The following is a 12,905-nucleotide window of genomic DNA, read 5'->3' on the forward strand; positions in this document are numbered from 1 at the left end:
TGTAAAGCAGTGACTGGCCCCTCACCAGCCCCAGGGAGATGACCCTGGGAATATTCTGCCAGATCACCAAGTCTCTGTTTTCCTGGAGCCTCAGGCCATGCCAGATCATTCATGCTAACAGTGTCACATGTGGTGGGGACCCTTCATCTCCCAGTATCTGTCTGGCCTCTGGAGGGGCTGGAAACTTTGTAACTCCTGTCAGCCACAGAGGTGCTCCACGCCTGCGACACCAACCTCAGTAAAATCGCTGGACGCTAAGGTTCAGTTGTGTTTCTCTGACTGACAATGTTCTGTGTACGTTCACACTTTATTGCTGGGGTGTTAAGCACTGTCCATATGAGTCCCCTGGGAGAGGACAAATGGAAACCTGTGCCAGGCTCTCCTGTGTCTCTGTCTGCCTGTTCTGTGTGTCTTTTACTTTTGCTGATTTAATCTGTATCCTTTCACTGTAATAAACCATAGCTGCTATAAATGGAATGTTTTTGTCCCCTAAATTCATATGTGGAAACCTAAACCCGAGCGTGAAAGTATTTGTTAGTGGGGCATTTGAAGCTGATTAGATCACGAGGGTGGTGTGCTTGCGAATGGGATTGCTGCCCTTATAAGAGAGAGCCCACAGAGACTCCTTGACCCTTCTGCCAGGTGAGGACACAGTAAAAAAGCTGACTGTATATGAACCAGAAATTGGGCCCTAACAAGACATCAAATCTACCAGAGTCTTGATTTTGGAGCTGTCAGCTTCCAGAACTGTGAGGAATAAATGTCTGTACTTTGTAAGCCACTCATTCTATGGTGTTTCGTTCTAGCATCCCAAGCAGACTAAGACAGTAACCTTGTATATAACAGCATTTCTGAAGTCTGTGAGTCCTCTGGGAAATGATTGAATATACGATGGTCTTGGGAAACCCCAGATACACTTGGCTTCAACAGTGGCATTCAATAGAATAATCTTGACCTAATGGAACATGGTGAAGGCTTAGTTTGGGGAAGAAAAGAATGATGGTGGAGGTTGATGAACCTTCAGCCGAATGGTTATTGCATGACTGTAGCATGACGCACAGCTGCATTGTGGTCAGTTACTGGAGGGAAAAGTTACCTCTGGAATTGACATGATAGAGGGCACAACCTTGGAGGGGTTAGCTCACTGCATGTGTAAGGAAATGCAAAAAAAAAAAAAAAAAAAAAGGCAAAAAACCCCGCAACCCTCCAAAAGAAGCGAATATACAATCCTATGGTAATGCTCTATGTAATTAGCTGAAATGAAAATAAAACAGAGGGTGAGGCTACATGCTGACACTGCACCGAGCTTGGGTCTCATCTGGTGCGAGTTGTGGCCATTTGTGTCAGGGATGTTCCCAAAGGGGAAAATTATGTTGGGACAACAGAAAGCACCTGTAATGCCTCTGGTCACCAAGAACATAGTCCAAGATGGAGTAGGGCAAAATGAGGAAACTAATGAAAAGTTCTCTTTAAACTGAGAAGGGGGATTTTTCCTTCCCTCCTTTAAGTGCCATGTGGAACTTTCCAGATGAAGTGGCTGATCTGCATTTCTGGATTGGCTTCATAGTGATCAGGATATTCGTCCACCACAGCCTAGAAATAATAACGGAAGAAAAACTAGAAAATTCACAAATATGGGGAAATTAAACAACACATTCATAAACAACCAATGGGTCAAAGAAGAAATCATAAGAGAAAGCGGAATAGCTTGAAATGAATGAAAACGATAACACAATATACCAAAACTTATGGAATCCAGCAAAAGTCCTGTTCAGAGGGAAGTCTCTAATTGTAAATGGCTACATTATTACAGATAGCAAATCAATTTCCTAGCTCTACATCTCAAAGAACTAGAAAAGGAAGAGCGACCTAAACTCAAAGGGAGCAGAATGAAGGGAATGTTATAGAGCAGAGATAAAGGAAATGGAGACTAGACGAATAATAGAGAAAACCAATTAAACCAAAAGTTGGCTCTTCAAGAAGTTCAAAACTGACAACCCTTTAGCTAGAGGGACTAAGGAAAAAAAGAGAGAAAACTCAAATTACTAACGTCCGAATTGAAACTGGGCACATTACTACTTTTTCCACCAAAATATAGCATCATAAGAGAGTACTGTGAACAACTATATGCGAACAAATTGAATAACCTGTTGATGAAATGGACAAATTCTAGAAACAGACAAGCTACCAGGAATGAATCATAAAGAAATACAAAATCTGAATAGACCTTTAATTAATAAGGAGATTGAATAAGTAATAAAAAATCTCCCCAAAAAGAAATGCCCTTGACCTGATGGCTTCACTATTGAATTCTACCAAACATTTAAAGAAGAACTAACACCAATCCTAGTCAAACATTTCCACAAAATGGAAGAGGAGGGAACACTTCTGAACCCATTCAATGGGGCCAGCATCACCCTGATTTCAAAGCCAGAGAAAGACACTACAAGAAAAGAAAATGACAGACCTATATCCCATATGAACATTGACGAAAAAATCCTCAAGAACATATTAGCAAACCAAATTGAGCAGCCTACTAAAAGGATTATACAGGTGGGAAAGGAGTATGTCCAGGTGGGGTATATTAATGGATTCAAGAAAGTTTCAACATACGAGAACTGGTCAATGTTATACACCACATTAGCAGAATGAAGAACAAAAACTACATGATCATCTCGATTGACGGAGAAAATGAATTTGACAAAATTCAACACACTTTCGTGTTAACAACACTCAACAAACTAGGAAAAGAAGGAAACTACCTCAACATAACAAAAGCCATATATGAAAAACCCACAGCAAGCATGATAGCGAATTGTAAAAACTAAAAACCTTTCCTTTAACATTAGGAATAAAGAAAAGATGGTCACTTTTGCTGCTTCCATTCATCAGAGCTCTGAAGGTCATAGCCAGGGCAACTAGGAAAGGAAAAGAAATAAAAGGCATCCAAACTGGAAAATAAGAACTGACACTATCTTTGTTCGCGGATGATATGAGATGGTATGTAGAAAAAACTAAAGATTCAGCAAAGAATCATGTTAGAACTTACAAATTCAGCAAAGTAGCAGGATAGAAAATCAATGCACAACAATCAGCTGTATTTCTCTACACTAACAAAGAACAATCCAAAAATGAAATTAAGAGAACACTTTGATTTACAATAGCATCAAAAAAATAAAATACTTAGGAATTAACTTAACCAAAGAGGTGAAAGACTTTACCATGAAAACCACAAAACACTGCTGAAGGATGTTAAAGAAGACACAAGTAAATGGAAAGACATCCTATATCCATGGATTGGAAGACTGAATATGGGAGAGACATCCAGACCACTCAACGTGATCTTCAGATTTAATGCCATCCCTATCTAAATCCCAATGACATTTTTGCGGAAATATAAACTTGATCCCAAAATTCATATGGAATCTCAAGGGACCCCAAATAGCCAAAACAATCTTGAAAAGGAAGAATAAAACTCATACTTCCTGATTTCAAAAATTACTACAATGCTACAGTAATCAACACACTGTGGTAGCAGCATAAAGACAGAGACACAGACCAACGGAAGAGAATAGAAGGACCAGAAACCTACCCTCATCCACAGTCCAACGATTTCGACACAGGGCACCAACATCATTCAATGGGGAAAGGACAGTCTTTTCAACAAATGTTGCTGGGAAATCTGGGTATCTTAACGCAAAAGAAGAAGTTGGACCTTCACCCAGCACCACATACAAAAATTAATTCAAAATGGATCAAAGACTTGAATGTAAGAGTTAAAACTAGAAAATTCTTAGAAGAAGACATAGGACAAAATGTTCTCAAAAGTGAGATATGGATATGACATACGGATATGGCACCAAAGGCGAAGGTAACGAAAGAAAAAGTAGACAAGTTGGACTTCATCAAAATTAAAAATTTTTCACATCAAAAGATACCATCAACAGGATGAAAAGCCAACCTATGGAATGGGAGAAAATATTTGCAAATGTTTCGCAGACATGCCCTGCTTAAGAAGGAGAACAGGTTCTGAGATGTGTTGATAGGCAATTTTGTTGTTGTGTGAACATCACAGAATGTACTTACAGAAACCCAGATAGTGTAGCCTATGGCACACCTAGGTTGTATGGTACTAATTTTATGGACCACCATCAGACCTGTGGTCTGCTGTTGACCGACACATCGCTATGCGGCACACGACTATATCTGGTAAGAGATTAGTATCTAGAATACACAGAGACCTTCTAAAACTCAAAAACAACTACAAGAACAAAATACCCAACCTAACTTTAAAATGGGCAAAGGAGTTGAATAGACATTTCTTCAAAGAAGATACATAAATGGACAAGAAGCACATGAAAAGATGCCCAACATCACTCATCATTTGGGAGATGCAAATCAAAACCACAGTGAGATATCACTTCTCACCCATTAGAATGCCTACTAGCATCAAAACAGGAAATGGTTCGGGCTAGGACGTGGAGTATCGGAACTGTGGTGCACCACTGGTGGGAGTGTAAAATGGTACAGCTCCTGTGGAAAGCAATTCAGTGGTTATCTATTGAAAATTGAAAGCAGAGTGTCAAAGACACATTTGTACCTATGTTCACTGAAGCATTATTCACAATAGCTACAAGGCAGAAGCAGCCCAAGTGTTAAATGACAGATGAAAAGATAAGGAAAATGTGGTCTATACATACAATGGAGTATTATTCAGCCCGAAAAAGGAAGGAAATACTGAGACACTCCACAACATCGATGAACCTGAGGGCATCATGCTTAGTGAAATAAGTCAGTCACAAAGAGACAAATACTGTAGGATTCCACTGATGGGAGGTCCCTAGAGTAGTCAAATTCACGGAGACAGAAAGGATAACGTCGGCTGCCGGGGCTATGGGGAGGGGGCATGGGGTGCTATTGTCTAACAGGGACAGAGTTTCAGTTTTGCAGGATGAAAAGAGTTCTGGGATGGATGGTGTGATGGTTGCACAACAATATGAGAACTTAAAGCATTGAACTGCACACTCAAAAATGATGGAGATGGTAAATATTATGTTGTGTGTTGCCCCCCACCACGCACTAACAAAATGTAGATACTCAAACAAATATGACCATTTTTCTGTAAGAGTCAAAAACCAGCAGGGTGGGCAGTGCAGTAAAAAGTTTACTCAGTAGTTTTCAGGGTTACAATCCCTGTGCATTCCAAAAAACTGCCTGGCCCTTGACCAGCTGCTGGGAAGCATGCCTTACCTGCTTGGGATGAGAGTGTCTTTGTAACTTGGGCTTAGTCACACCACACAGTGTCTGCCAACAATGTGCTTCATGGTGGGGGCCTTGGGCCACACTGTTGGACCTTGAGAGGGGACTGAGTAACTGAGGTCAGCCATGGGGCTCTCCGAGTCTAAGTGACTGACTTTCAACAAAATCCCTGGACACCCAGACTTGGGGGAGACTCTCTGGCGAGCAAACTCTCTGCTTGTGTCACACATCACTGCTGGCAGAACTGAGCACTGTCTGCATGAATCCTCAGAGCAACAGCTGGAAGCTTGTGCCTGCTCTTCCTGAACTCCGCCCATGTGCTTTTGACCACTGCTGATTCTGTCTGGATCCTTTCCCTGGAAAACCATAACCGTGAGTATAACAGCTGTTCTGACTCCCGGGAGTCCTTGCAGTGAATCCCTGATCCTGAGGGCACTCCCCCAGCCAGAGATTGGGGATTGGGCTGATTCCATCAGAACCCCATTCACACTCCACCTGTCCCCTCACACGCAGGAGTCAAGACCTACATGGACTTAGTCACCAACCAGGGCAGCCAGTGTTAGGTCTGCCTGGGTGACTGGGGGGCAAGCTGTCACCTTCTGAGTCTCAGTATACCCATCTCTGAAATGGGGTCAAATGCCAAGTAACGCTGGATCAGGAAGGCATAGGACCTGATCCTGAGGAGGCTGCTGAGGCCACATCACTCCCAGGGTGCTGTTCAGGAGGCTCAGGTGGGACTCAAGCCAGGTTGGAGCCATCAGAATGGTTTATTGGACATCAGGTCCCCCGTGAAGGACACGGTTGGGGGCTTGCTGCCCTCCTCTAGCGGGGCTCAGCACAGAGCTGGTAGGGGGCCGGGGAGACCAGGGTGCCAAAGACACCGTGGTCGCTGGGGCGGGGCTTCCCAGCGGGCACCGAGAAGCTGAAGCGCTGCAGGAGGCAGGTGAAGAAGAGGAAGAGCTCCATGCGGGCCAGGGGCTCCCCGAGGCACGAGCGGCGGCCTGTGGGTGGGGATGGGGGTCAGCGAGCCTGGGGGCCTGGGCTCCACGCCTCCAAGACTCCCCAGGAGGGGCAGCGAGCCGGGCTCCCCACAGGCACCTGCTGAGAAGGGCATGAAGGCCTCCTGCTTGACGAAGCGGCCCTGGGCGTCCAGGAAGTGCTCGGGGTGGAAGCGGAAGGGCTTCTTCCAGACGGTCTCGTCCTTCAGCACCGATGACAGGTTGGGGATGAGCGTGGTGCCCTGGCAGGAGATGCCTGGCATGAGTGGGGTCTGGGGTAGGTGACTCCCTGAACCCTGCCACGAAACACACATGGGCCACACTATCTGCCTGGCACACACCTGGACTCTTTCAAGTCAATAACACCCAAGAAGATCACGGCACCCTCTCTGTCGCCATGGAAGGGCGAAGTGACCTGCCTCCCATGGAAGCCCTCACTGCCACCTGTGCTGCATGCACGGGCTCCTCCAACAAACTTAGGCATGTTTTAGTGTTTCTTACCCACACCCCAACCCTGGAACTGGGCTCCCAGTGTACACCGCCAACCCTGCCTCTGCTTTATTCCCACATCCACCCAGGCTGGAGGGTTGGTGCCAATGGAAATGAGAATTACATGGCTCGGGTTCCATCCTGGCCCCACCTGACAATGGCCATACTGGGGCTACCAGGGGACAGGTGGAGCTGAGCTGGGTTGAGGAGGGCCGCAGGCCTACCTTGGGAATGAGGAAGCCCTGAACTTCAATGTCACGGGACGTCATGTGGGGCGCGCCCACTGGGGCGATGTCCCCAAAGCGCTGAACCTCGTGGACCACGGCCATGGTGAAGGGCATGCGGGCCTGGTCCCCCATCTCTGGTCGCCGCGCCTGCCCTATCACCTCATCGATCTCCTGTTGGACACGGCCTGCACAGACAAGCGTCCCCACAGTCGTCAGAACCCAGGGGGCTGCACCCCACCCTCCTCCTGACTCCTGTGCAGGGGCTGTGCCCACATGGAGGAGAAGGTCACTCTGACCTGTGAGCAGGGCCCAGCCTCTGCTCAGAGCTCCTGGTGGCCAAACCAAGCTCAGGGCCCCCAGCCTGTCCCCCTCCACCCCGGCCCTTCCCACCGGGCCCCAAGGCTGGGCTCACGCTGCACATCCGGGTGCAGGATCATGAGCAGGAGGGCCCAGGCCAGCGCTGTTGAGGTGGTCACCATCCCAGCGGCGAACAGGTCAGACACCACCAGGCGCAGGTTGTCATCATTGAAGCTGCTCTCCGGGTTCCCCTTGGCCTGGGCCATGCAGAGAGGGTGGGCTCACGGAAAGGGGGAGGAAGCCCCCCAGTGGCCTCCCACTCTGTACCAATCAGCCTGGATACCTTATCACTGGGGGATAATTAGGCCCCATCTTACCTGGGCTCACCTCATGGGCCCCTCAACCCACCACCTGTGTCCCTGGCGGCTCACCTTCTGCACCTCGTCCAGGAAGGCATCAGTCAGGTCTCGAGGAGGCTTGGCCGGGTCCCGGGTCATCCTGCGCTCAGCAACCAGCTCATCCAACTGGGCCATGAAGGCCCTCTGCCCAGGAAAGACCTTGGCGACCAGCCCTGGGATGTGCAGGAGCATGGGGATCGCGTTCAGCACCTGTGCAGGCCATAGATGTGGGGTCCTGGGTCCTCCCTCTGCTCATTGGTTCACCTTGGACAGTCAAGTCCCAGCCGCTCCCAAGGTGTCACCATGATTGACCTGACTTCTCCTGAAGTCCATACCTCTACCCTCTCTCCTGCCTGGGTCCCAGGAGGATAAACCTAAAATCTACATCTAAGGGGGTCCAGATGCTTCCACTGAAGGAGGTAGAGGCTCCTTAGCTCCCTCCTGGGCCCGCTGACCCAACACCCATCTGTACAAATCGTCCTCCGCGGGGGCCCACTGCAGGGCGGAGGCCCCCTCCACGGAGCTCGCCTGCAGGGCTCCTTGGCCCCCTCCACCCCTCACCTGGGGCAGGAAGCCTGACTGCTCTTTCAGTATGTCCTCTGTTAGGTCCAATATCTCAAGGAAGTGCGGGTCGTTGTAGTCAAAGCGGCGCCCGAAGGTCAGGGAGGCGATCACGTTGCTCACCGCTTTATTCAGGAGGGCGTCGGGGCTAAAGGGCCTTCCTGGGAGGGGACGGTGCAGGTCAGGGGGTCGCTTCCATCTCCTCTTCTACAGCCTCCACCCCTGTCTCCTGGCCCTCAGCCCAGCACTCACCGCCCTGGTCGGCGAAGACGGCACAGAGGTACGAGGCCTCCTGGGTCACCCACTGCTCCAGGGACTTCTTGCCCAGGCCGAAGTTGCGCAGGGTGGACACGGAGAAGCGCCGCTGCTCCCGCCAGGTGTGCCCATAGCGGGCAAAGACCACCCCTGGGGGCGGGGCGGACGTGGGCGTGGCTCAGCTGTGCCCTGGCCCCGCCTCTGCGCGCACTCTGCTCAAGGCCTGGTCTGCCATCCCCTTTGCTACAGGTCAGATCTGGGCCCCCTTCCCCGCACTTCTCTGCCGCTCGGTTTGGTGAAGGCGTGGCACCTGCTCGGACAGCCTGGCCCCTGTTTCGCCCGTTCTAACCTTGTTCTCTTTGCCACCAAATCCCGCCCACTTTACATATCCTTCTGGCTGGGGACAGGTCCCAGCCTCTGCCCTCCCACATTGCTCGCCAGCTCTCCCTACAGGGACAGGTCTTGATCCTGCTCTTGCCTCTGCCCACCGCGACTCGCTCCCTTTCACGGAAAGTCTTGGCCCGCCCCCTACCCCGCCCACACTGACTCCATTCTCCTCCTTCCCGCCCACCCGGACGTCCCCTTCCTGCTCCCCAATGGCCGGGCCCGCCCACTCGCTTAACGCCCCGCCCACAGCGCCCACCCAACTCTTGCTTGGCACAGACTCCTTCCTCCACCTGCCGCCCCTACAATTTCGTTGACTGTTCCCTGCACCGCAGGTCCACCACCCTGTAGCCACTAGACCCTGCCGGGTCTCGGGTCACTGTGGGCCCCGTCCCCGCCGGGCCGCTGTCCTCCCCTCCTCCTCTTACCTTCCGCGTGCGGCCCGAAACCCAGGTGCTCCATCACCGGCACACGTGGGCGGTCGGAGGTGTCCTCGCCGCGGTGCACCAGCGCCTCGCGAATGGCCGCCAGCCCGTTGAGCACGACCACGGGCGTCCAGGCCAGCTGCAGGCTGAACACGTCCCCGAAGCGGCGCCGCAGCTGCAGGCCAGGGTCAAGGGCGTTGGAGAAGTCCCGCCCCACCCTAAGCTTTGAGACGCAGTCTCCTGGCTCTAGTCTTGGGGAATCCCCGAGCCGCAGCAGCGGTGGGGTGCCAGGAATTTACCTGGCCTTGTGACACTAGGGATCACAACCTGTATGGTGAAGGACATCACGAAGTATCCGACCACCTAGTCACGACTTTACAGAGGTCACCAACATTGTCGGGTGGGCTAAGCTACCATCTCGTTTCATAGGTGAAAAAAGTGACATTCACAAAGGTCAGTGGTGGCCAAGGTCTCATAGCAGCAAAAGCTTTGAGCCTGCTCACTGTCCCCTCCCAACCTCAATTTCCTGAATTCATTGGGGCTCATGACCAGATTCCTCTCGCACAATCTCAGGACCTTTCCTCCTGATGTCATCAGAAGGGACTCAGGCTCACAGAAGTGAAGCTCTGTCCCACTGCATCCCAAACGCTCTGCCAAGGCCCACCCCCTCCAGGCCTTTGCCCTCTCTGACCTTTGATGGGAAATTCAAACTGTCCCCCAGGCCCTGCGCAGCTGCCCTCCCCCAGGGGGCCTCTCACACCTGCCTCCTCCTTTCCACCGACTCCTTGTCCAGCCTGTGGCTTCACCACCACCCACTGTCTGCTGAAATGTATGGTCCTCAGCACCTCTGTGCCCACCTCGACCTTCCTCACCCGAGTAAAGCTGGAAACCGTGTCCTGGAAGTCCACCTGCAGCAGGTTGCCCAGCCCAGGCAGGGGCATGGGGCCTGGGGGGTAGCGTGGGGCCCAGCGTTGGCGCCGGTGCATCAGGTCCACCAGGAGCAGGAAGATGGCCACGGCCACAGCCACAGGCCCCAGTTTATCCCAGGTCAGCAGCCCCATGGCTGCCTCAGTGCACACTGGGTTCCTCTGGATACACTGGGGCCCCTCACCACACCAGGCACCAGGACCAGCCCAGGCAGGTCACTGTCACCATCCCTGAGGGTGTGACCAGCCTGGGCCCTTTATAAAGGGAGCTGAGACTGGCCTTTGCCCTCTGCTCTGAGCCTACCTGTTGACATGACCATGCTGCCAGATGGTGCAGGGAGGAGCCAGGGAAGGTCAGTGCAGGGGTGGCACAGTGGGTCTGTCCCTGCTGTCCTCTCCGTGTGCTTACCCTCGGTGGGGTTGGGGAGAGACAGTGTGTCCCCACTACCAGCCTGACTCCTCAGCATTGTGTAGGAAGAAGCAGGGGTCTTTGGACTTGATCCTGATGCCCACCTGTCACATTAGCCTCACCCTCCCCAATGATGTCACAGCCTCATCCCCAGAAGACATCCTCACCTCCCCGTATCTCACCTGCCTCCTCCTGAGTGACCTTCACCCCCCAGGTCTGTACTGTCCCTGGCTGTGGGGAGCTCACATGATCAGAGGGACCACAGGGAGCATAGGGGGAATGAAGTTCTCCGTGTCCCTGACCTCACGCTAGCACACTCAGTACACACAGACACAGACCACACACTCACAAAGCACTCACACATTCTGACACAACCCACCTGCTCACATACTGACAAAGCACATGACACACACATTTTCACACCCAGCAAACTACACACACACACTGTAATACATGTACCACTTATACACACACACACACACACACACACATAAACCGATCACCAGGGCACCTGTCCTCAGTGGTTGCCTGGAACTGATCCCCTGGGCTCCCTCCTCTCCCTGCATGGAGGTTGGTATCAGTGAGACCCTCACCCGGCTGGGGGTTGGCTCAGCTCCTCGGGTTCCCCGTCGTCGTGGCCAAAACACGTTTGAATCTGGGGGTGGGGAGGCAGCAGGGTTGTTTTCAGAGCTCCCTAGTCACCCAACCCACCAGTTCAGAGGCCAGGAGACCCTTCCTAAGTTTTATACAGGCTGGTCCTTGGACCTCCTATCTCTCGAGGCCACTCAGGTGCTGAGTCTCCTCCTGCCTGTGTCCACTTTCCTGACTCACAGAGATGTGGGGAGGGCACTCGCCCTCGTAGACTGAGCTGCCAGGAAGCTCAAGGTACTAGGATGGCTTAGCATAGGATGTGACTCTGTCCCCAGAGGAGTGGGCCTGCTTCCTCCTCAGTGTCATTTGTCCTTGAACATCAGCTGCTCAAACTCTTTCCGGAAGACAAGGGGATGGAAAGCAAGGAATTTCTTTCCACCCGCACAGGCCTGCTGAGGGCCACACGGAATGGATTCCTGGGCCTCCCCCGTTACCGGCCTCCTCCGTCTCCCTGGGCCAGGTTCACTCCCACTGTGACTCTGAGGTCCCTCCAGGAAAGAGGCAAATCTGTGCATCACCCCGCTCCAGGGCCTGCAACTGTCTGGCTGGAATTATGGATAACAGGTGCTCCCTCTTGCTCAGCCTCTTGCTCAGCCTCCAAGCAGGGGTGGCCACACCATGCCAGGGCAGGGCCACTGCCCACTGGCCTCAGCACCCTCCTTCTTCAAGAAGAAAAGTAGGAGGGTATGAGGCTGAGTTTTTAAATCAGTGAAGCTGATGGGAACCTTGAGACTAAAACCCACTCAGATGGGAAGGGGCAGGAGCCCAGAGGGTGGACAAGGGGCATTTCTGGGTAGGGATCAGGGGGTCAGGCCCCCTCCCCCATCCCTGGTGTATGTGAGGCAAGTTCTCAATCTGGAGACATCTGGAGAATTCTGTCACCCAGATGAAGCAGTGCCTGCAGGAGGAACTCCCCAGCCCCATGTCCCACAGTTTTCTCCCTCCCTTACCCCCCAACAATAAGAGGACCAGCTTCTTCCCAGGGAGCCTCTGGACATCCCCCATTCAGAGATGACCATCCAGAGATGGCTTCCAGGGGCCATGTCCTCTTGCTGTTGGCTTTCAGCGTTTGCAGTTCCCGCTTGGCCTGTGAAAGCTGCTCCTCCCCTTCTGAATGCCCGCAGCCCCACTCTCCTGCATGGCCCAGGGCCTGAGGGTGTAGCCTGCTGGGGCCCAGTGGGCCTTCCTCAGTTTACCCAGCCTTCCCTGCATCGTTCCTTGCTCAGGCCTTGGACTGTGTTCCAGCCCCGCTGGACGTCCCACGTGCTGGGTGCTGGCGGGACACTCGCAGCCTGGCGGGAGACAATGGTGGGCCCCTGCTCCAAGATGCTCATGCCAAGGGGAGGAGCAGGTTGGCAGAGAGCTGACAGGCCAAGCCAGCAGTGCGCGGACTGCGCTGAGGGTCATGGGGACACTGCCCCAGCCTGGAGCAGGACTTTCTGGGAAGACTTCCTGAAGGACTTTGACTGGCTTGGCACCACAATTGAAGGTGACCTGGCAGTGGGACAACAGGGCCACAGCAGAGTCCTGTGCAGGGGGTGAGGGGCAGCGGGAGGGAGGCACTTGGAAAGTCTGGTCAAAGGATGGCCTGGTGGTAACTGGGGTCTCTGGGCCTCCAGTCGGCAG

At 52.3% G+C, this 12,905-nt stretch overlaps 1 protein-coding gene across 2 annotated transcripts; it reads right to left on the minus strand.

Annotated features, from left to right (window-relative positions):
• Positions 1–5,146: 5,146 nt before the first annotated feature.
• On the minus strand, positions 5,147–11,283 carry LOC103544633 (cytochrome P450 2D14-like). 2 transcript variants are annotated; one of them, XM_070599643.1, is made up of 9 exons: positions 10,166–11,283; positions 9,297–9,468; positions 8,482–8,634; positions 8,230–8,390; positions 7,702–7,878; positions 7,386–7,527; positions 6,971–7,158; positions 6,358–6,499; positions 5,147–5,615 (listed from the first exon to the last, which is right to left on the minus strand). In XM_070599643.1, exons 1-9 carry the CDS (start codon positions 10,352–10,354, stop codon positions 5,527–5,529), a joined length of 1,413 nt encoding a protein of 470 aa, XP_070455744.1. In that variant the 5' UTR covers positions 10,355–11,283; the 3' UTR covers positions 5,147–5,526. The 2 variants fall into 2 exon arrangements, with proteins under 2 accessions (XP_070455744.1, XP_070455743.1); XM_070599642.1 differs by lacking the exon at positions 5,147–5,615 and adding an exon at positions 6,008–6,260.
• Between the last annotated feature and the right edge of the window lie 1,622 nt (positions 11,284–12,905).

This window comes from Equus przewalskii, chromosome 29 (genome assembly GCF_037783145.1).
Source record: "Equus przewalskii isolate Varuska chromosome 29, EquPr2, whole genome shotgun sequence".
Lineage (NCBI taxonomy): Eukaryota > Metazoa > Chordata > Mammalia > Perissodactyla > Equidae > Equus > Equus przewalskii.

Excerpts from the sequence above, each read along its gene's own strand:
- LOC103544633 (XM_070599642.1), bottom strand. The coding sequence starts at position 10,354 with ATGGGGCTGCTGACCTGGGATAAACTGGGGCCTGTGGCTGTGGCCGTG. Across the intron at positions 9,469-10,165 it reads CGGTTTCCAGCTTTACTCGG|CTGCGGCGCCGCTTCGGGGA; the intron begins GTGAGGAAGGTC and ends CCTGGCCTGCAG. Across the intron at positions 7,528-7,701 it reads TCCTGGACGAGGTGCAGAAG|GCCAAGGGGAACCCGGAGAG; the intron begins GTGAGCCGCCAG and ends TGCATGGCCCAG.